Raw genomic sequence first — 23751 nt, 5'->3', positions numbered from 1 at the left:
TTGCCATACCAAGCACAAATTCACTACTTCGTACCATCCCCAGTCAAATGGCCTCACGGAGCGCCTTAACAGGACCCTAACTGATATGCTTGCCAAATACGTTGCGCCAGACCACCATGATTGGGACATTCATTTGCCGTATGTGACATTCGCCTACAACTCATCTTGTCACAACACTGCCGGCTATTCGCCCTTCTATCTACTATCTGGCCGGGACCCGACTCTACCTTTAGACACGTTACTACCTGCGGCCACTGAATATGCTGGTGAAGCCATTGCCCGCACCGACCAGGCGCGCCAAGTCGCCCGTAACCGTCTACAGGCTTCACAGGCGCGCCAACAACAGTTCTACAATTCTCACCATAGGGACATGCACTTTTCTCCGGGTTCTCTCGTGCTCCTCTGGTCACCTACTCGTCGTGTGGGACTGTCGGAAAAACTGTTGTCGCCCTACACTGTACCATTCCATATCGTTCGCCAAGTGACAGACGTCACGTACGAGATTGTTCCAACCGATCCAACAAAGTCATCGTCAGCTCCGAGCGACACCGTTCACGTGGCTCGGCTAAAGCCCTATTACCCCCCTTCGACATTATCTGCGTAAATTTAGACGGTGCTTCTACCGCCGGGGGTTATGATACAAAACAGCCGCTAAACACGGCTGCATGAAAGAGGAGGATGAAGTGGGTTTTTCCGTTGGATGCTGTGCTGACGCCATCTTGCTCGTCGGGTTCTCTGTGGTGTAAATAGCTCATTAAACAAGTTACTCGTAACAATATATTTGTTCTTATAGCAGAGCTCGAAAAACCGCTTCACTGCAAAGTGTGAGCACGGTGGGGGGAAGTTTTGAAAACGTCTTAAAGGGCTGCAGTGAATTTGACATATTTTCGAGAAGTTCAATTAGTAAAAATTTGAGTAGAAATATAATAAAATAGAAAATTATGTGAAAAAATATTCGACAGTTTGAATTTTTTTATTTTAGTTATTGCAAGTAACCCCTGAAAGCAATCGCTTGGAGAGTATTACGTAGAAAAGTGGGGTTAAAAAAACTAATGCAATAGGTACACGTCAAGAAAAAAATTTGCAAACAAAAATATAACATATGGATATAAAACGAACGACACAATAACCCGACATCCGTTGTAAATATAGGAAAAGAAATAACTGAAAACGCAATGAAAGATAACAGAAATACATAATGACACACCACAAAAAGTAAATGAGTTGGGGTATGAGAACAGCACAAAATGCTAAACTTCGTTATCATTTTTAGGGTTCACTAAATTTTGAAATACTCCCTTCTATGGCAATATTTCGAGGCAACCGGTTCCATTCAATGACAGTTTTTTGGTATGAAGAAATTAGCGAATGTTTAGGTACGGCAAGTAATGCGTCTGACCTTCAGAAGATGATCGCGGTGAAGAACGATTGTCAAGCGTGACTGCAAAATTGTCATGAAGCAATGCATAATAATAAACTTAAGAAAAGTAGATAAGCAACCGTGTTTTCGACACTGGCAAAGATTAACAAGACCAGCACGAGCCTTTAAGACAGTCACAATAGTGAAAGCAGAGTCTCTAAAACAAACAAAAGGAGCAGCATGGTTCTGCAGAGATTCTGTGTTATGAATTATGAATGCTGGATCCGGATCCCATTTGCCTGAGGCGTACTCAATTTTCGAGCGGATGAGGGTAATATACGCCAGTTTTCGTCATGCATAGAAACATGACGTAGATTACGTTATAACATCCCGAAGGAGTGGTTACTAGCTGGAAGAATATTCGATGTGATGGTTTCAGGAGAGATAGGATTGGGAGTGAAGTGCTACATATTTGTTTCCAGTGACTGAGTCTACTAGTGTGTGATTATGTGGTCATATGGTATATGTGGTCAGGAGGTGGCTAGAATTTTGTGTGAAGAAGACGAGTTTAGTCTTTGAGTAATTTAGCTTCATTTGCCATAATTAACTCCATGAAATGATAGACACGAGATCAGCCTGCATGGCTCTATGGTCCTCGTCACTTCTCATGGCACGATGCAAAACGCAGTCGTCAGCGAATAATCTAATGTGAGAAGGAATACCACTCGGTAAATCTTTGATGATTATGAGAAAAAGCAGAGGTCCTAGCAAGCTCTCTTGTGGTTTGCCGGATGTGACCTGCGCTATTGAAGGTTCGAACCATCTACAGATGCCAATATATTGCCGGAGGAGAGAAAGTCTTAATACATGCTACGACCTGAAAGTCAATGTTGAAATGCGTTAACTTGAGTAGCAATCTGTGGTGAGGGACACTATCAATTACATTCGAGAAGGCGAGAAACAAAGCGTGAACCTGAAAGCCGATGTCCATTAAGGCAAGTAGGTTTTTAGTAAAACCTGCAAGCTGAGTCTCACGAGACAATTCCTTCTGAAAACCATGCTGCTGTTTGAAAATGATGTTGTGAACTTTATTCAATCAATGATCTGTGAGTGAATGACATGTTTGGGGAGCTTTCAGAAAGTGAGCGTCAAAGAAATGGGTCTGAAGTTAAGGGAATCGGAGCGAGCACCTGATTTGAAAATAGGTACAAATTTAGCTTTGCGCCACACGTAAGGGATGGAACCACGTGATAATAACAGCAAAAAAAAGTGCGCAAATAACTAAACAATTTGGAGCCGGCACGCTGGCCGACATGCTGTTATTGCCTATGTTGGTACTTCAGGTTCTTGTCGCTCTCCGAGCTGCATTGAATTTCGACGCATTCAGTCAATGGGCGGTGATCCCTTTATTTCCAAAGGTGCTTCCGGAAACGACATCGTGCCACTTGGCTGCAAGGGACTGCATCAATAAAACGCCAGCCATCTTCAATGACAGGAACGCCAGTGATACCGTCTGCATTGAAAGTGATATGGCAGAAGCTCACCAGTTTCAAGTGCCACGTGACCATGTGCAACCTTATTTAAGCGCACGACTACATGCCTTCGTGGGATTTGGAGCCGGCACGCTTGGCGATATGCAGTTAATGCCTATGTTAGTACGGCAGGTTAGTGAACACTGCTCTTTGTATGTATGTAGATTACTTTGTGCACTGCCGGCTCCTCCCACGACGACATGGTCTGCTTGTAGTTGTAGCAAATGAGTGAAAGAACGTGCTCGCCATAGAAGATTCCGTTTGTTTGCTAACCGGGTACTGTATTTGATTCTATTACTGTTGCTTTCCAGTGATGTAGAGATAAATCCTTGCCCCCGCAGTGATACTGAACTAGAATTGCTCAAGAGTTTGCAGGCCGGTCAGAAAGTATCATGAAGAAGCTGGATACTATCCAGGAAGAAATAGCAAAACATGAAGCTATGCTCTCTGAAATAAACCATAAATTGGCAAAGCTGAAGGGCAGATTGAAGTTCTTAATGAGACAGTAGAACAGCATGGGAACGCGGTCAAACAGCTCGAAAAGAAAGTTCAGGAACTGCAAACAAAAGACGTCGACCTTGAAAATAGAAGCTGAAGGGCCAACCTGGTCTTTTATGGCATTAAATATGACAAGGGAGAGACGTCGCAGCGAGCCTGAGGAACTGAATAATGACATCTGTCTAACTCGTCTTGCAATAGAACGGACGTCAGTACAAAGAGCACACCGTATCGCTCGATTCAACAAGAAGTTCAACCGGCCAATTGTTGTTAATTTTTCCTCTGACAAAGAAAAAATGAATGTCCTTAAAAATGCTAAGAAATTCAAAGGGTGTTATTACAGTGTAGATCAGGACTACGCACCAGAAACACGAGAAATCCGAAAACAATTGTGGAACTATGCTGAAACTGAACTAGCAGACAGCAGTAGCAAGGTTAAACTAAGTTTTGATAAACTAATTGTTGATGGCAAGGCCTTCACGTAGTACAAAGAAAAAGAAAAGGTGGTTCCAGGTCTGAAGAAGTGACACCCTGCTTGTAAGGCCACCTCATTCTCACGCAACCTAACAGCTGTTGTAAACTGCAGAAGTATTGTGAATGAAATAGATGAATTCGCGGGCTTAATTGAATCAACGAAGGCAGAAATAGTGTTTGGGACAGAATCATGGCTGATACCGTCAATCAATGATAGTGAGGTGTTTCCTAGCCCCTTTAACGTTTACCAAATTGATAGGGCAAGAACAGGCAGAGGGGTATTTTTGTTAGTTCACTCTTCTTTACGGTCATCTGAACTTGATATCAGGCACGATGACGTAGAGTCGGTCTGGTGCACGGTGACACTTGCTGATAATAAGAAAGTTATTGCCGGAACGTTTTATCAACCACCAAATTCTGATCCGGATACGTTGCAGCAACTGTACGACATAAGTTACAGAACATCAGATCAGTTTATACTTGCCGGTGATTTCAATTTACCGGATTTTACGTGGTATAATGAAATATGTATCGCCTTGACTGGTTGTCGCCAAAACATCAGCATGAAAAACATCGTTGATACGTTCGGTCTTACACAATACGTTACTGTGGCCAAGAGAAATATTAACATTTTAGATATGCTTTTTTTGTGATTCACCAAATATTGTAGACTCTTTCACGTGAATACCAGGTATCAGTGACCATCTCGCTGTTGTAGCAACTATTAAATATGAGATGAAGAGACCCAAGCCCCGCCAATTAAGGAAGGTATATATTTATGATAAGGGTGATTACGCTGCCATTTCACAGGAATTATTTGCTTATTTGCCTGTTTTCGATAATCGTTGCGAGAGCGCCGATGTGTCACAACTGTGGTCTCTATTTAAAGCGAAAGTCATAGAACCAACGGAAAAGTATGTGCCAAGTACAAACGCGGTTAAACGCAAAAAGTGCAAGAAGCCATGGGTGACACCAGCGATCTTTAGATTAATAAGAAAAAGACGACGAGTATACAAGGCATATAAAAGAAACCATAAAATTTATCAGTACACCAAGTTAGTCGAGATAACTAATGAATATAAATCTTAAGTTCGTAGCGCAAAGGATCAATACTTCAATCGACTAAATGAAAGTATAAAAATGAACCCAAAGCTTTTTGAGATACGTAAGAAACTGTGGAGCTGATTCAACCGGAATAAATGAAATTTTTCCTGATGATCAGATCTTGTCCAGCGGCATTGATAAAACGTCGTGTTTTAATGATTTCTTTCACTCCGTAATTTTACCTCAAACAATTTTTGAGAAATTATCTGCGCTGGCAGAGCCACCTCTAAGAACTCAGCCATTCATGCCACCGGTTGAACTCTGTGTGAGTGGTATCGAGCCCCCTTTTAAACATATAGACGAAACCAAGGCCCTTGGTCCAGATAGTATTTTTCCTTGCTGGTAGAAGCGCTGTGCCTGGCCAATAGCATCTTATCTTTACCTTATATACAAAAAATCTCTCTCTACTTGAATTCTGCCTGACGACTGGAAAATGGCTTTCGTGGTTCCCGTTCACAAGGGTGGTTCCAAAAAAGAGGCCAACAATTATAGGACTATTTCATTACCATCTATTCTCTGCAAAATACTAAAGCACATTTTCTATAAAGACATAATGACAAACTTAGTTCAACATAAATAATCAGTTGAACAACATGATTTCCGCAATGGCTGTCTTGCACAACAGAGCTGATTGAGTTCTACCATGATTTAGTGTCTGAGGTTGATGACAACGGTCCAACAGACTGTGTTTTCTTAGATTTCAGAAAGGCGTTTGACACCGTGTACCAACCCTAGCTTTTTTGCAAACTCAAAAGGGCAAATATTGATAAGAAAGTGCTGAATTGGATAGCCTGTTATCTATCAAGGCGTCGACAATGTGTCATTCTCAATGGTACTACTACTTCTACGGTGGAAGTAACATCGAGTGTCCCTCAGGGGTCCGTTTTAGGGCCGCTACTGTTTTAGTTTACAATAATGTTATTCCTGATGGCATTACTTCTCAAATACGTTTATTCGTTGACGACTCAGTTGTGTACAGAAATATCAAAAAGGAAGAGAATCGCATTGAATTGCAGGCTGACTTTACCCGAATTGTGCAATGGTGTGATAAGTGGAAAATGCAACTTAACGTGAAAAATTGTGTGCATGTATCTTTTACTTAAAAAAAGAATAAAGCGCGTTACTTTTTAACGGTGACGTCATTGATCATCAATCAATGTATAAATACTTGGGTGTAACACTTACGAGCGACTGTACATGGAATGCGCATGTGCATGCTGTAGTTGCAAAAGCTGCCAGATTGATTGATTGATATGTGGGGTTTAACGTCCCAAAACCACCATATGATTATGAGAGACGCCGTAGTGGAGGGCTCCGGAAATTTTGACCACCTGGGGTTCTTTAACGTGCACCCAAATCTGAGCACACGGGCCTACAACATTTCCGCCTCCATCGGAAATGCAGCCGCCGCAGCCGGGATTTGAACCCGCGACCTGCGGGTCAGCAGCTGAGTACCTTAGCCACTAGACCACCACGGCGGGGCAGCTGCCAAAGCCCTAAGTTTTATTCAACGAAATCTGAGATCTTCCCCTGCTGTCCTAAAACGTACTGCGTATATTTTATTTGTCCGCCCGGTTTTGGAATATGCATGTTGTGTGTAGAATCCGCGCCAAAAGTCATTGATCTGAACGTGAAAATACAGAACAGAGCAGCATTGGCTCGTTCTCAGTCGGTATAAGCGAGTTGACACCTCTACTGAAATGAAAAACGTGCTGGGATAGGAAGCGCTCTCCTCTCGCAGAAGAAAATTGCGTTTGAAATGGTTACTTCAGATATACCATAAGAAGAATGGCATCAATAAAGACACTTACCTTAAACCACCGCATTATCTGTCTAGAAGGTCTGATCATGACCTTATTATTCAAGAATACCAGACTGGAATGAACCTTTATGCTAAATGTTTTGTTATTCATACTGTCCAGGAGTGGAATCAATTGTCTAGTGACCAAGTGTGATGTCATAACGAAGACTTGTTTTTTTTAAATGTGTAACCCCCCCCCCCCTCGTTCACACGCGTTGGAGCAAAGCAGGGAAATTCTGAATAAAGAATGAAGAACAAAGAAGACGATTTTTTGAGAATTTGTTAATAAAGCTAGAAGCATTCATAGATGTAGAGTCTTTACTCTGAGATTATAAGAGAATAATACCATCTGCACAAATGACAATTGGAGGCATCAAATAATTATAGCCTGGACTGGGAACCAGCGAAACAGCAAAGGCTTCTCGTGCAAAAACAGACAAGAAAGCGTTGTTAAAAACTTCAGCAGAATGGGCACCATCGAGTTGGTCATTATTAAAAGTCCTTAGCGAAAATTGAGGACGTGAATGTGGGTTACTTACTCTTCAAATTTTACAAGGAATGTTAGTAAGCATGGTGGGTAAGACGTTGCTCTAAAACTGACGCCATGCAGATTTCAGCATTTGTTTATAATTCTTATCGCATTCTTTGTAGGTTGGCCATGTAGTTGCTCGGGTGTTAGCATTTGCTAGCTTATACAAACGCTTTTCTTTATTTATTGTTGCCCCTTCGCTATCGCACGTCAAACCTAGGCGCACTTTTGCTGCACCCATTTGAAATTGACTGTATTTGTCGCAATAAGGTAATTGAGGATAGAATTGAACAGCATCCAGTTCTGTTCACTAGAACGGAAAGAACATTCATCTATGAACTATGTGGAAAAGGAACCTATTTCAAGATTAATCTGATCAAAGTAAGCCCTGTTGTAACACCTGATCATCTTAGACGTAGTTCTTTGTTCAAGAACAAGGTTATTAACACAGTTAGTAATAAATCATGGTAGGCAACACCACTGTGTTGATATATTTTCGAAACAAGCCTCAGAAAAATTTGTTCAAATCAAGTCAAGAATGTTGGTGGTAGTGCTGCTATTCTACAAGGTGGCGGAAGGACATCATTCCTAAGTACAACGCATACTTTCGTCAAAGGCCACTAGCGTTATCTCTCTACGGAAGCCACTCCTCTTGTGATTGAGCTTCAAGCCATTCACGACGCTATCCAGGATGCTACCTCTAAGCTGCCTACAATTAAGCAGAATGACGTATACACTGATTCCTTAGGAGCTATCAAGGAGCTCAAGAAAGTACACAAGGCGATAGAGATCTGCGAGGCAATTCATAAGCTGAACCATAATACGGCTACCTGCGTAAAAGTACATTAGATTGAAGGCCATGCGGCGAACACACAGAACAATGCTGCTGACCAGCATGCGCACTTTCTTTTAGACATAGACTTTCCAGCCATAGACTTTCCAACCTCTGCCCGTAAACTTACTCCATACCCGTAAAAATGTTCTCTGGCAGGATACACATGCTCTCCTTCCACAAGCTGTCTATTCTCTCTCCCCCCCCCCCACCTTACCAGGGCGAAGGAACTTGTGCTTAGGAGGCTTCGGGTAAGGGTGGCCCTTACACCGGCCGTTATATTGTCATGGAACTGTTCACAATAACAAGTTGGTGATACTTGTCCGTATTATCCCACTTCTGCGATGCAAGCAAATACATACTACCTTTCATAGACATGTAAAAGGTTGCAGCCCGAACGCTCCTGTCACCTCGCTCAAGCCGGCCTTCGCTACAGCGACAAAACCAGTTAAACCCGCTGGATACTTGAAAACAGATTCCACAAGACACTGCTTTACTTCACACACAACACCGGCCTAACAGCACACATTTAAAAGGTAAATTAACAAGGCATTCAAAGGCAAACTTATGTCGCAATAAAAAAGTGTCTGTAGATTGAGTAGGCTTTGAGATAATTTGTGTTATGTGAACATTAAGGCCAGCCTGCAAAAAGGCATGTGCAACTCAGTCCCCCGCTGATAAAGATAGAGCATCCCTGTTGATACTTGATAAGTTAGAATCACCGAAAACAATCAGAACAGAATTAAAGTAACGCGTACACACATCAGCAAAAGTCAATAAAGTTTATCAGCAAAGCCTTTACACAAGTTCAAGGGACGGTACAAGACACCGTCAATATTATCCGTATTACTACACCGAAGGTAAATTAATGTACAGTCGAGAAAAAATGGCAGAATGACTACAGAGGCAAACAGTCCTTGTTCAATCGCCATAAGAACACCGCCACCTCTTCTGGCTGTCCTGTCGCACCTTAAGAAAATGTAACATTATACGCACGATACTACGTTGCTGTCGGAAATGCAATCGTTAAGCCACGTTAAGGTTAATGCAAATAACGATTCACCGGATGAGCCGATAATTTAGAAGAAAGTGGCACTTTTGGCTTTAATACTTTTATGTTATGAATATTTTGTACATGCCTGAAGTTTTTCTTTTTAAAAGTTGGAGGACAAGCCTGCATTAAAAATAGAATTTCAGTAAATAAATTCATGAATGTTGTAATAAAGTGTTCGTCTTTTTGATGACCTGCAGTGCTGCATCACGCCTTATGGAAAAATAAGAGAAGCAAGTCAACCTAAACAAAAAGCTGAAAGGAGGGAAGAAAAAATTAACCTGAGAGACTTCTTCAGTCCTATAGTATTTTGCAAGCCTGTTAATTTTGCCCATGGCCCGTAAAATGGCATGCTTTGACCGACAATGCATTTATACCCATCATACAAAACACATGAGCCCGGGTCTTGCCAAAACACATCAGTCTAGATTTGACCAATACACGCCATCTAGGTCTTGCCGAAACACACCAGTTCGTATCACACAAGAAAGCGGCCATATACGCCAGACTAGGTGTATACGCCAGACACTGTGTCTGAATTCACGCTCTGGTGTGAACGAATAAAACACACAAGACACCTGTTGCGGATTTCTCAACCCGTTTATCACGTTTGCTAGTCTTTCAAAAGAGCGCATGGTTACGCGAATCAATTGTGATTCTGCCCGAAGATTGAGAAACTTAACACAGAGGTCATATCGCGTGTCACGTATAACCGCAGCCTAGTGTCTTATAAGAATGACATTTCTCCCTTTTGTACGTGATGCACACCTCCCTTAGAAGTGTGATAGCTTGGGCTAGTTGGTATGACATGATGATAGTTATGGCGCCAGAACAGGACGACTACACAGAGACAAGAAGGCCGTCGTTAGAACATCTTACCGACAATCGTTACTCGCGTTCGGCGAGTGTATTTACGAGTGCTTACCCTAAACGTCCTGTGGTTGTAGACAACAGTATCTCTCAGGCTGTTTAAAACCAGGTTACCGGCTGTGAAGAAGACAGTCATAAGGTTCATGACCAGCAGGCTTGTCTTGAAATCACGTTCTTTAGTCAGTGCCTGAAAAAGGAATGTTAGCGCTCACAAACACCCTTAAACTTGCAGGGAATATTTCTGGTTCAGGTGAACACTTTATGAGCCATAAAAATGCTGTGGCGTGATCCACGATCATTGATCGCTAACTCTCACTGACTTCACTATACTTCGCGACCATATTCTGTGGTAGCACAGTCAAGGCTATGGAGCCCAAGCACGGCCTTTTTACTATGCTTCTGCATGTAGTCCACTATCACTAACTTTTGTATACTGCGTGGTATATTGGAAATTACAAAAAGAAAAGATGTAAATATTATGTTCAAGATTTTGAGCATTATTAAAAGGAAGCATCACCTGTGTAGTTTTTTAATTCTTAGGTGTTTTTGTTTTTTTTTGGTTTTCTGGTGTATTTCACCCTTTCTCGGCCCCGGTGAACAAAGATGCGTCGCGATTAGCTGCAGAACTTCACATCAAAGCTTGTGAGCGAGCACGAGTACTCTTTTGATAGGTGATCTTTATTCATCGAGCAAGGAGAAAAGAACACAGTGATGCGTCGTTGAATATTCGGTTTAGCGCTTATGCCAAGAATTTGTTTGCGAGCGATATAACCAGCAAAAGTGGTGCTCTGATCGCGATAGCCGCCATGAAAGTGACACCGGTGACCTGCCAGTCTTCAGCAACATCATTCGCTTGGAAGAACAAGTGCGATTCGAAAGTATACGTAAAACCAATGATCATTTTTCTAAATTGCGTTGCATACGCGGTCGATGTTTCGTTTGCCTAATAATAATGATACAATAACGCTGAAGATGGAGTACTGTAACACCACTCCCATCGGCGTCTACGGAGAGAGTTGTTCTCTGCGCTTTGCCTAGGTAACATAGGCGTTCAGGCATATTACCTTGCTGACTGCGCAAAAACAGCGTTCTTGGTGGAATAAAGATTGCGTTTCACCCTCTTAGATTTACGAACATCAGAATCTGGCTCATGGCTGTTCAGTGCCAAGATTGTTGCTTTCCATTGTTTCTTTCGCGTCCCCTAAAAAGTAACGTGAGCGTCTGCCTAAAAATTGTACGTCTCTGAAGGAAAGAAAACAATGATTCCGACCAAGTATCCACTGATGTTTTCTTCCGACCAACTATGAACCAAGAAGACAGGCTCCGTGCAGGAAGTTTTTTCTATGCTAAGTAAATTACTGTAAAAAAGAAAAAAGAAAAAATTGTGTCATCCATGCCTGAACAAAACATTATAAATGTTGCACTTATGTAGATGGAAACGTTATTGTTTGCATGAAAGTAAGGAGTATTGAGCCCAAAATGCTTCTCTTTGGGAATACATGGAATATTTCTTTGAATACTGACGCATCAATCAGAGAATAATGATAGTTGGTCTTTTGTGGCGCAAGCGCCATTTGACAGCCAAAAAAGCTTCAGTTCATGGGACAGATATGTTAACGATAACTACGATAAGTGGCTGTATAAGGGTCTTAAAATTCCTCGCCGTAAGGCGGGTAAAAATACAGAAGTATACAAATATTCCAAATGACGTGAAGTGTGTGTAGTGTCAATTGATAGCGAAAGTTCATGGTAATGCAATTATGGTTGACATGTATGGCACTAGGACAAGTGCCTCGATCGTCCATGGCCTTTTGTCCATGGGCCGTGAGGCAAGCGTAGCCATCGCAGCAGCGACATCCTGTCACAGAGGTCAAGCAGTGGGGATGCCTAAAACTATGACGTCAAAACTATTTAGATCCTTTCAAAATACGAAAATTGATAAACAAGTAACAAGAGGTTCTCTACCTATAAACATCGATGGGTGCAAGGAATTACGATGGTGGAAGGGATTCAGAAAGTCTTTTTTTATGCGAAGCATTTCTTAGTGAATATAAGAGACTTCGAGCGTTTCTTTTTATCTATCTATCTATCTATCTATCTATCTATCTATCTATCTATCTATCTATCTATCTATCTATCTATCTATCTATCTATCTATCTATCTATCTATCTATCGATCTATCTATCTATCTATCTATCTATCATTCTATCTATCTATCTATCTGCCTACGACTTTTAGCTTTCCTGGCCGTTTCGATTAAGTACCGATACCAAAATTGGTGTGGTATAACAAGAGCGTATGACAAGCATAAATAACTAATAATAACGTAAAAATTATGAAATGCATGGTATGAATGTTACGATCTACATTTCATTGTATCGCTGCTCTTGCGGTGGTTTAGTGCACATGAAAAAATGAGATATTGGTATAGTATGTCGTGGCTACATGGTAAATATGAGTAACGGACCCTAATGTGGAATTCATGACATGCATATTATGTAAAACATAACTACATGCTACGCTCAAAGCGCACTAGCGGCCATTCCTCTAGCTTCACATATACAAAATTTGGTGTTACGTGGCGTAAATGAATGACGATGGTATACGACTGCTGCAAATATATTAATTATGACATGCGTGTTACGTGACTGCATGCGGCGCTCATAGTCTGCTCGTGGCCGGTTTGCTAGCTCCACATATACCAAGTTTGGTATCACATGAAGTGAGTAGACGACGACAGTAATGGCACGTCCAAGCATGATAATCATATTATGAATGTCTTGTAAAACATGACATGCTACGGTCATAACGCGTGCACGGCCATTTCGCTAGCCTCAGATATATAATCTGGTATTACCTGACGTGACTGAACGAAGAAATTAAATGACATGGCGAAAATGATAATCCTGGCATGAGTTAGGTTTCAATGCTGTGGTCTTTTAGGCAGCGGCAGCCCCTCGCTGATCCAAGTGCGCGCTGGCAATGCGAAGTGAAAGCCAGAGTATGGTTGAAGGCAGCGTTTATTGCACGACAATTCTTTTGGAACGCGCCTAAAGGACTTCCCCTTGTTGTTTAAATTCCAACCGCACATTCTTGCGCAGTTGAAAAACAATGTTACTTGAAAACAGGGTATGCGCTCTGCCTCTTCTTTGCTCTCAGAAAAGAGAAAAGGAATATGCGGGACTCTCTCCTGCAGCTGCAGCACCCGCGTCGGTAATTATCACCAACAGAGTGTAACCTGATCTCGCTTTTGTGCTTCACCGTCGCATCAGACACATAACCCGGACCGCGGCGCTCGCCTAGCCTTCCCGAAATAAGCTGTGGTGGTTTGCTTCCCCGGCACAACATCTGAAAGCAATAATTAAGGGCAACTATCACCACCTTCAATCCGCTTTCAGCGACGACCCCCTGTGGCGTCAGCTCCGCGGATTCGCATCCACTGCGACCTTAAAGCTTGAAAACGTACTTTAAGAAGCTCACACGCTCTGAGAACGAATCCGCCCCCCCCCCTCTCAATTGTTACTTGATAGATTTGTGGGGTTTAACGCCCTAACCACCATATGATTATTAGAGACGCCGTAGTGGAGGGCTCCGGACATTTTGACCACCTGGGGTTATTTAACGTGCACCCAAATCTCTGTACACGGGCCTACAACATTTCCGCCTCCATCGGAAATGCAGCCACCGCAGCCGAAATTGGAACCCGCGACCTGCGGGTCAGCAGCCGAGTACCTTAGCCACTAGACCACTGCGGCAGGGTGAAATTGATACTTGACACTTGTTGTCCATGGAATTGTTGTCCATGTAACATGACAAAAAGAAAAACGCTTCTCTTTCTTTCACTAAAATAAAGAAAACTGGTACATGCAACATAGCACTTGAAGGCAAACGAGGATAAAAAAAACAAACAAGAACTTCGGAACTGCTAACACTTGTTTGTTAGCTTTTGCCCAAAAATATTGGCATAGCAACCCGTGAACACAAAACCAAAACATCCACTTGAACAAAACGCATCATACATCATGTAATTGTTCAAGCATGTGAGACACGTCTCGACCTGTCTATGGTTACTCAAGAAAACTCATGGAGAGCGACGTCTTGTCGCTCAACATCTCTCATTTTGCGATTTCAACTATTCAAAATGGGTCAACAACCCACGTTCAACGACACCTTATCATGCACGCTCCACAAAACTTCAGTTCCATGTCAGCACATTCTCGTTATTTGTTCAGCTGGGGTAACGTACACACATAACGTCCACAAAAAAGAACCGAAAAGAAAACAGTCTAAGCAGATGTACCAGAAACCAAAATGACAAGCAAACAAATTCCTTCAGTTCAACAACATAAAAAGCGATACACTGCAGTTCGCGAACATCACACGAAACGTTGCTGCTTCATAGCACTACTGATTACATACGCTGTATTTCAGAACAGTCACAACGTCACGCACAGTTTGTTAAAAAAAAGCAAAGGTTACTTGCGACTGAGTAACCACTTGAAATAGTAAGACTTTTTCTTTTAACAGCTAGCTCACGTCGATGAGTTCAAATGCGGTCAGTATATTCGATATCCAACAGTTTTCGCTGGCGCTTGGAACGCAGTATGCCCACCCACTCTTGCATAATTTTCACAGGAGTTCACCTGGCAGCCAGTACATGTACGCAACTGACACTTCACTTCAGAAGCCAGGGACAAACATCAGAATGGGCTTCCAAAATGCTTTCTCGCCTTTTTCGTTTCAAAGTGAGCATCTCATGCACTGTCACGTGCTGATGCGACTATTGCGAGTTGACAAGGCGTCATAAAAGAACTCGCAAGTGGACAAAAAAACATGCAATCACAGAAAAATGAAAAGGGAAAAGACTTTGACATCACACATTATTTACGCCTTGTGTACGCGCCGTTATGAAGCTTTTTACTCTCAGGGACCAAACCATGCAGCCCGTTCTTCACCTAATGCCATGCATTTGCTAACGACTCAGTGTCTATTTGCTCTTCCGCAAAATATCTTTCAGTAGATAGTCTGATGAGCTCACTTTTTCCTTACCACCGACCTGTATGCAATCTCCGGCGGTGTCTGTGCAAACCAGTTGGACACCCTTTCTTCCAACATCTCACCATGATTCGACCCGCCCGTGCTCAGTGATGTGGCTACTTTGACCAAGCCCGTTCCTATTTTCCACACCTGCACAGGCCTCACAATACGCATTTCCTTAGCGCGTTTGTTCCTGTAATCTCCTACGGCAGCACGCGCTGCCTCACCAGTATTAGTGGGGACCATGGGCGGTGCTTTTCAACGCAATAGCGTCAGCGAGCTCGTGTCGCAGAAATTCCACCGTCAGTAGCGGCCCCGTTGGTTTTTAGCGAAAAATAATCCTTGAGAGATAAAGCTCGTTACAGAGATCGCCGAATAAAGCCGCTACTTGTGAATACGTGCGTGCGCGATCACGCTGAAAAGGCCGCGCATTCTATGAAAAAAAAACGAAAGTGGTCAAGGTCACCAGGCCTGGGTAACGTAATTTTTTTGCCCCCGCCACTTCTCTGTGCTTACTTAGCTTTCGTGCTTTCCTCCGGATGAAACGTGCAAGATGCCGTTGATGGCCTTCAGCACTTGGCAGCCATGCAGCTCTGGACGTGCACGGCCGCAAGCTTTGTTATATGGAGGGCTTTCCACCGGGCAAATTTTTTCACGTGAGAGTCGGCCATGTGCTCAGCTCTCCACAACAGGTATCGCTAGGAACGTCAGAAAGTTCTGTGCAGAGCCTCTACTTATTCAACAGCGCAGTGGCACGCCTGCCAGCTTTCATTCCTTCCGGCCAGCGCTACCCAGTCCACTGTTTCATACACGTTGACGACCTCGCCTTGTGAAACTGGGGCCTGTGACGCAGGTTTACGGTTGAGTGAATTCTTGCTCGTAGAAAAAGCCTCAGAGCTAAGGAATGATGAAGCTTTTTAAAATAAGAAAAGTAAAAACTTAAGCCTAGTTAAGGGAAAAAAGATATAACTTTGCAATTTACACACACCGAGTCTAAGCTGACTAATTAAAATATGTTTTATAGGTTGTACAGCTATAATATTTGTGTAGATCAACAGTCACCAGTGGCGTTGATAGTGGCGGTGGCTTGGTGGGTTGAGGAGGCAGACGCTGGCGATGTCTCAGCAGCTGGAGTCACGCACTGACCAGCACGTTGACGTTTGGCGGAAGACGAGGTATCCCTTGCCCTAGCCAGATCGGCGGCTGCTTGCCGACACCGGCTCGTACCGTGGAAGTGATGACCACCTGGAAGTTTCCGTTCTCCACGGGTGGTTTGGGATGGGAGTCGAAACATGGGCACCTGGGACGTTACCTCAAACAGTCGCGGCCAGAACGGACACCTGGGCCGTGACCTTGAACATTCACGGCTAGAACCCTGGAAGGCCGCGTATCTCCGAATACACTGTGGGCAGCTGGAGCGTCCTGGCCTTACCGCACTTTGCGCGTTCGGGTCTGGAACACAACACCAGAGTCTCGCGACATCCAGGATCTTTACACCAACCTGCTTGACGTTGTTCTGCTCTCGACTCGTCTTCGAGTGTCCTCTTTTTTTTATTTCTAGTGCCTCAGCTGCACAACCTTTAGGCAAACTGTCTCTTCCTTTTGGCGGGCCAAAATTTTGTGCATGACGTTTCGCGCCGACGTCATCGTCGTTTCTCCACCGCTCAATCGAGAAGCACCACTGCCGCTACCTCCAAACGCATTGTGCATAACACCGCGGTGCCACCACACTTCACAGACACTACCGTATTACTATGTTATGCCAAATAGGTCCTTTTCGCGAAAAGTTTTCAGCACGAAGAACTGCTGCTCAGTTTTTGGATGAAGTCACTCAAAAAAAGAGTAAGCCCAGAACCAAAATTGTCTAGTTGCATTACGTCGGCGATTTACTGCACCGATACGTAATCTTACTATGGTGAAATATTTTCACCAGTGTATAGTCGCTGATTTCGGCTGATTTAACCCACTCCAATATTTTCAAACCCTTTGATGTGCTTACATGAAATTCATAGTTCTGCAAGGCCAAACTTCATCCTAAAACTTTGCTGTTGTGATGTTTTGCCTGCGATAATTATTGCAAGGGTTGACGGTTGGTCTGAACTATAAAGGGGATTCCGTATAAGTATATATGAAAATGTTCTATAGCCCACACAAGAGCTAAACACTCGCGCTCTATAGCCGAGTACTTCTGTTCTCGAGGTAATATCTGTCGGTTAGCATATGAGACTTGGTGTAGCACTCAGTCATGGTCTTGCATAAGGATGTATCGGAAGCACCACTGCGTATATGAAGGGTCGTTTGACATCTGAAGCCTTGACGGCAGGTACCTGGGTGAGCGCTTTCTTGAGGACTTCGAAGGCAGCTTTTCTTTCACTGTTCCGGCGGACCTTGCTGCTTTCTCTTTTTTGGTCATTTCGGTTATGGGCTGAGCTTTCTCCGCGTTATGGGGTATCAAATAACGGTAATACCGAGTCAGACCAAGGATAGAGCGAAGTTGTTTCTTAGTATCAGGTCGTGGAGCTTTTGTTATCTTCAAAATTGTGTATTCTATTGATTCAATTATTCCTCTTCCAAGTCTATGGCCAGGGAAAATTACAAACGTCACGCCAACTTCACACTTCTGTGGCTTGATCTTCAGTGCAGCCTCGTGTATTCTCCTCAGCAGATTTCGTAGGGTTTCCGTATTTTCTTGTCATGTGATTGTAGCGATGAGCACGTCATTTATGTAGTGGACGACATTTGGTAAGCCCTGTAGAAGGTGTCTCATTATTTGAGTAAAAACAGCAGACGCTGTTTTGATCCCAAACATATCCAGAGACACTTGCCAGTACCCTTTAGTGAGGTCGAGCTTTGAAAAAAACTTAGTTCCAATCTTTGCAAACAAGACATCTGTCCTTGAGATTAGTTCTGCGTCGAAAATTAAGACATTGTTAATACGACGAGAATAGATGCAAGCGCGGTAGTTTTATCGTGTTTCTTAACCAGCACCAACGGTGAAATGTATGGAGAGCGGACCATTCAATCAATACTAGCTTGAGCATATCTTGCACCTCTTTTTTTCTCCATGACTTCTTTCATGGGCGGAGGGCTTTGTTGAGTGTGGATGGTCTCAGAGGTGGTCAATTGAAGACGGCTGTGGCCAACTGTGGGCTCAGGTTAGCCAGATGAGGACAGAGGACGTTCGACGACAATGAGAGACTTTTATATACATGAAGACGGACAAGGAGATACACACAACATAAACTCACACATATACACACGTGTCCACGCTCCTACGCGCAAGAAGATAACCGCCAGGGGCAACCCAGTACGGTGGTCCATGCCTAGGCTTGCCTCTACAACAGCGAGAACACCGTGCCGCCCGTCTGCCGCGAACAGACCCGGGACAGCGTCTCGCTCCAAGACCAGAACAGCGGCTGGCCGTGACGAATGTTGCTTCTGACCAACCCGGGGGTGAGGTGGGGCGATGCCCAGTCAAGAACGCACCCGAGGACTTCAACGCCGAGACGAGGCCCGGACACGAAGGGTCAGAACGAGCAGTCGGTGCGTGGCCCGAACTTGTCCTTGCGCTCTGCTCTCTGGGTTTTGCCGAGCTGTCCCCATGGCTCAGGACCTTTTCACTAGGTCCTTTTCACTGGCTCAGGACCTTTTCACCGCTATCACCATCATGATGATTCGCGCGCACCCTGAAATACTAAATCGGCCCCGCTCACCAATCACAAATAAATCGACCCCACACACCAATTTTCTACGTCAAAGCATGACGCGCACTCTCCAGGGCACCGTTTTTCACCACAACGGCATTTCAATAAATTTGTTTTTTCCGGTATTTCAGAAAATACGTCTTCGCGGCTTGCCAAGATCTCGCAAAGTTCGTTATGCTGGCTATCTTGGAGGTCTCGTCCCAGCTTTACCGCTTCTATACCAGAGCTCGCAGTAGCCCTGAAGGTAGGTATTGGCGTATCGGTCTCTTCCTCCTCTTCTACAATAAAGTTTGCCGACTGTGATGCCCTTTCCGGTTGACGCTGTTCATAACGCTTCAACATAATTATATGAAATAGCTCAGTATTTCGGCCCTTGTCTACTCAGTAATTAAGGTTTCCTTTTTTTCCTGTGACCAGAAATGGTCCCTTCCACCGTATCAGTAGCTTCTTCTCTGTAGTTGAAAGCATTATGAGGGCTCGATCATCTATGTGCAGTCAACGAATATTTCTTCCTCGGTCATAATACTTCTGGCTCGCTTTGGCACGTGACAATTTCTTGCGTGCCAAAACTATGGTTGTTTCAAAACAATTTCCTAGGTCTAAGACATACGCCTACGAGGTCTTTACTTCTTCACGTAATTAATCTCCCGTCCATAACTCTTTAGGTAGTCTTACCGGTCGTCAAACATGTCTGCCATACAACAACTCGAATGGCGAGAAGCCCATACTGGTCTGCGGTGCTTCGTGGTACGCAAAGAGCAGAAGTGCCCAAAATAGATCCCATCACTTGGGTTTTTCTTTACTCAATTTCCGCAGTGATTCCTTCAACGTACCATAGAGTGGCTCCACCAAACCACTACACATGGGATGTTAAGGCGACGATCTAAGATGCTCAATGGCTAAAAAATCATTTACTTCTCTCAATAGCTCTGATGTAAAATATGACGCCTGATTGCACAGCATCTCGTTAGCGAACCCAATGCGGGAAAAAAATCCAAATAATTTCTCGGCGACATTTGCGGAATCAATTGATGGCCGAGCTTTTGCGTCGAGGTATCGAGTAGCGAAGTCTACCAGAGTCAGTAAGTAGCGGTTCTCCATAAGCAATGTGGGCTTTAAAGATCCTGTGATGTCCACCTCCACTCTATCAAAAGAATTCTCAAATAAAGGTATGCGACAAAGTGGGGCCTTTCCAACCTTGTTTTTAAGATAGGTCCGCTGGCATATGTCGCAAGGGCGTACATATCTTTTCACTGTCTCCTGAATGCCACGCCAGTAGAATGCGCTTAAAACTCGGTGGATGGTTCTTTTCATTCCCTAATGCCCCGAAATCAATGTTTCGTTAGCCCAAGCCAACACTTCACCACGCAGATTTGGGGTAGCACCGCTTGTTGGATCATTTTTTGTCAGGGTCTCCGGTAGCAACTGTATAGAATTTCCTTTTCTATCTTGAAAGAGTAAGTTCCCATGTTCCACGGAACACTTGACCCACTTGCTACGTGAATATGAAATTTTGTCATCTTTTTGAGCTTTGCTCACATCCTCTCTGGTTAAATTCAATGTCTTCATGTCGACCTTAGATGACGTCGACCGTTCTCGGCCCTTGACACCAACCATCACAAAATCTGGCGAATCTTTTTCCTTTGTTTTTCTTCTACTTCAACGTCCCAATTTCGACTTACTTGCCGAAATTCTCTCTTTTCACTTTTCGTAGGGATTTTGGATTTCCCTTGCTCCTGGAACATTGCCAACGATGACATCGTCTAAAAATCTTCTTATGCATTCGCCCACTGAAATACCTGGAAAATAGGGTGACCGGATTTTAACGTACGCTTCCAGAGCAGTAATACTACTGCCATCGGCGAGGAACAACCTATTAGTAGTAGCTGTTAGGGCTTCATCTGGTACAAAAGATTGACGGGCTACTGTATTGCTTCCTGTATCACGCAGCACTAAAACTTTCTGGCCAAACTTTAGGCCCTGCAAAATCGGCATCTGGCGAGTCAAAGCTTTTGGGCGAGTTTTCCCCGTGCAAGCAACATTTCGCTTTAGTTCATTGCATGGTGGATCGGTATATTCAGTGGGGTTCTCTTCGGGAGACAGCAAACAAGAGGTTTTCTTCATAGAGCTATCTTTTTGTGCAGACCGGACTATCGTGCCCTGGCCTATGGCAATAACCCCACTAAGTTTGTTTAAGCTGGGTTCGGTATTCTGAGGCCCTGTGACCAGCTTTGCCACATACAAAACACTTTCTGGTCGTTTTCATGGATAATCCTTCGCTCGTTTCCGTGATACTACTATTCTTCGTTCTCTAACGAAACAGGAGCAGGTTAGGCTGTCGTTGAGCCTCTAAAGAGTAATCGGCGGCTTCTGCTATGTCTTCAAGCTTGGTGTGCTTCTTTTCATAAAGAGACAGCGTTAGCCGTTGATGTCAGTTGTTCAAATATTCCTCCGACACTCTTAGATTATGGAGTGCCAAATAATCTTGGTTTGTCTTTAACATTTTCATTCACCGATCAAATGAAATCGAAAGCCTAGATGCGTATTGTTTTCCACTGTCGCCATCTCGGTGCTTGCTGTGGTGGATCTGGTCCCAGTAGCCCTCTGCCGTAAACCGAAAACGTTGAGGCGAAGCCAAATTCGCCTTATGATAGGCGAGTTAATTTTCGGAAGACAACTGGGCAAAGACTTTCATGGCCTCCCCATTCAGACATAAGCTTAAGGCTGTGGCCCATTTTTCTTTCGGCCACTCTTGCCCGTTGACAACGTTGCCGAAGCTCTTTAGGTATGCACCCAAGTCGTCCCCATTCTAATTCAATCCCGGAATGAGGCTGTGAGGGTTCACGTTGCAAAAAGCGTTCCCTCCAGATCCTCGATCAACCATTCCCGTCTCGCTACAATTGCATACTGATTCGGCTACTTTCAGCTGCAACTGCAAATTGTTTTTTCTCTCTATTGTTTTTTCCAACTCTACCAGCTCCTTTCTTTCCGTGCGTTCTGCAGCTCGTTCATATTGTGCCAACGTCTCCTGCTCATCTAACCACGCCTTTAGCTCCTCGCCTTCGAGTCCCATGCGCTCGATCAAGGCCACTAGATCTCGTGCGCTTGCCATCTTTATAATGCCTACCGCTACCACTAATAGTTTCTTCATATCGTAGCGCACGCCAATCTGTGATGCAGGCTTACGGTTGAGTAAATTGTTGCTAGGAGAGAAAGCCCCAAAGCAAAAAATGACGAAGTCGTTTGAAGTAAGAAAACAACAGCAGAAACTTTACGCATAATTAAGGGACATCGCAATGTGCACACACCGAGTCTAAGCTGACAAACTAAATCATGTCCTATATGTTGAAGAGCTATATTGTTTGTGAAAGCCAACAGTCACAGGTGGCGTTGATGGTGGCGGTGGCTTGGTGGGTTGAGGCAGCAGACGCTGGCGATGTCTCAGCAGCTGGAATCACGCACTGACCAGCATGGTGACGCTTGATAGAAGACGAGGTAGCCTTTGCCCTAGCCTGAACTGCAGCTGCTTACCAATGCTGGCTCGTTTAGAGTAGGTGATCACCCCCTGGATGGTTCCATCCTCCACGGGCTGTTCGGAACCAGAGTCGAAGCCCGGACACCGGAGACATGACCTTCAACAGTCACGGCTAGAACCCTGGAAGGCCGCCTATCTTCGAGTACACCACGGGCAGCTGGAGCATCCTGGCCTTGCCTGACTTCACGCGTTCAGGTTCGTAACCCGACACCATCGTCAGGCGACACCCACGATCTTCATTCCAACCTGCTCGACCACGTTCTGCCCTCGACTCGTTTTCGAGTGTCCTCTTCTTTTTCTCTCTCGTGCCTCGGCAGTGGAACTTTTCGCGCAAACTTTCTCTTACTTTTGGTGGTGGCAATTTTCTCCGTGACGTTTCGCGCCGACGTCATCGTCGTCTCTTCGCCACTCACTTGAGAAGCACCACAGCTGCCGCCTCCAAACAAGTTGTACATAATACCACAGTGCCACAACACTTCACACACACTATGAGGTCACTATACTACACCCCAGGGCCTTACCAAGAGTTTGTGAACTTTGTAATTTTGCCTGCAGAGTGCATTGAAAGCTGTAGTCGGCTATGTTTCTTCTACAGGTCTGGCTGTATCTTCGCCCAAAGTGAAGGCACTTTTTGTGCACCCCAGACCAAGAACACGCAGCAGAAAGGCCCGTCTAACTTTCGAATGCACCACAATATCATGGAAGAGAGTGGTGACCTATCTCCGGCTTCGCCTCGACCATCCATGGCCCTGGGCCCCCGCAGTGTAAGAAGCCATTTGCACGGTGAAGAGAACCCAGAAGGCAGTGAAGTGTATCTTCCTCCGTGGCCGCGACTGCTCACCATCCTGTGCTCTTGGTCTTTATACAGCAGGGCAACCTCGCGTATGCTGTACGCAATTTCTGTAATAGAACTTCCTCGGCGGCTTTTGCAGCGCCTCAAGTAGCAGCATAGGGACTTCATTCGCTGTGTCCTAAGCCTGCTGCAGTCCTCTCAAGTCACAGCCACCCAGGCGAATGCGGGTGTCTGACTTCTTTTCCTGCTCCTGAAGCAAAGTGGACTTCTACACATTGATCGACTAGCACATGCACCTGATCGACGCCCCATGCTTGTCCGACTACAAAGTTGACCAGGATTTTGGATGGGCGAGCGGCTGCAGGTCTATCAAGCAGCAGTGGTACCGGTGCCTCCAGCTGTCCCTCCTCCCCTGCCAACAGAAAAAGCACTGGCTATCAACAATGATTTGGGAGCGCTCTTCTAGCCGGAATGGGCAGGCTTGGCAACACATGTGCTTGTCACCGAACTGCAAGCTCTCCTTGCCAGTGGCGTTGATGTTTTTTTTGTACTGGGGTTTTATCTCAAGTGGGAATGCAGGGAAACGAGCAGGCTGATGCCCTGGTGAAAGAAGCACATCACTTTACCGTC

General features: G+C 44.4%; 1 protein-coding gene across 4 annotated transcripts in view; it reads right to left on the bottom strand.

Annotated features, from left to right (window-relative positions):
* LOC119165924 (ATP-binding cassette sub-family C member 2) overlaps positions 1–23751 on the bottom strand; it is a 1429043-nt gene that overhangs the window by 1156641 nt on the left and 248651 nt on the right. For all 4 annotated transcript variants that reach the window (XM_075882663.1, XM_075882666.1, XM_075882665.1 and 1 more), the window contains one exon: positions 10107–10238. In XM_075882663.1, coding sequence (XP_075738778.1) covers positions 10107–10238 — 132 coding nt within the window. The remainder of the gene's footprint in view (positions 1–10106; positions 10239–23751) is intronic.

This window comes from Rhipicephalus microplus, unplaced genomic scaffold (genome assembly GCF_043290135.1).
Source record: "Rhipicephalus microplus isolate Deutch F79 unplaced genomic scaffold, USDA_Rmic scaffold_13, whole genome shotgun sequence".
Lineage (NCBI taxonomy): Eukaryota > Metazoa > Arthropoda > Arachnida > Ixodida > Ixodidae > Rhipicephalus > Rhipicephalus microplus.
This window is presented reverse-complemented; position numbering and strand designations above follow the sequence as displayed.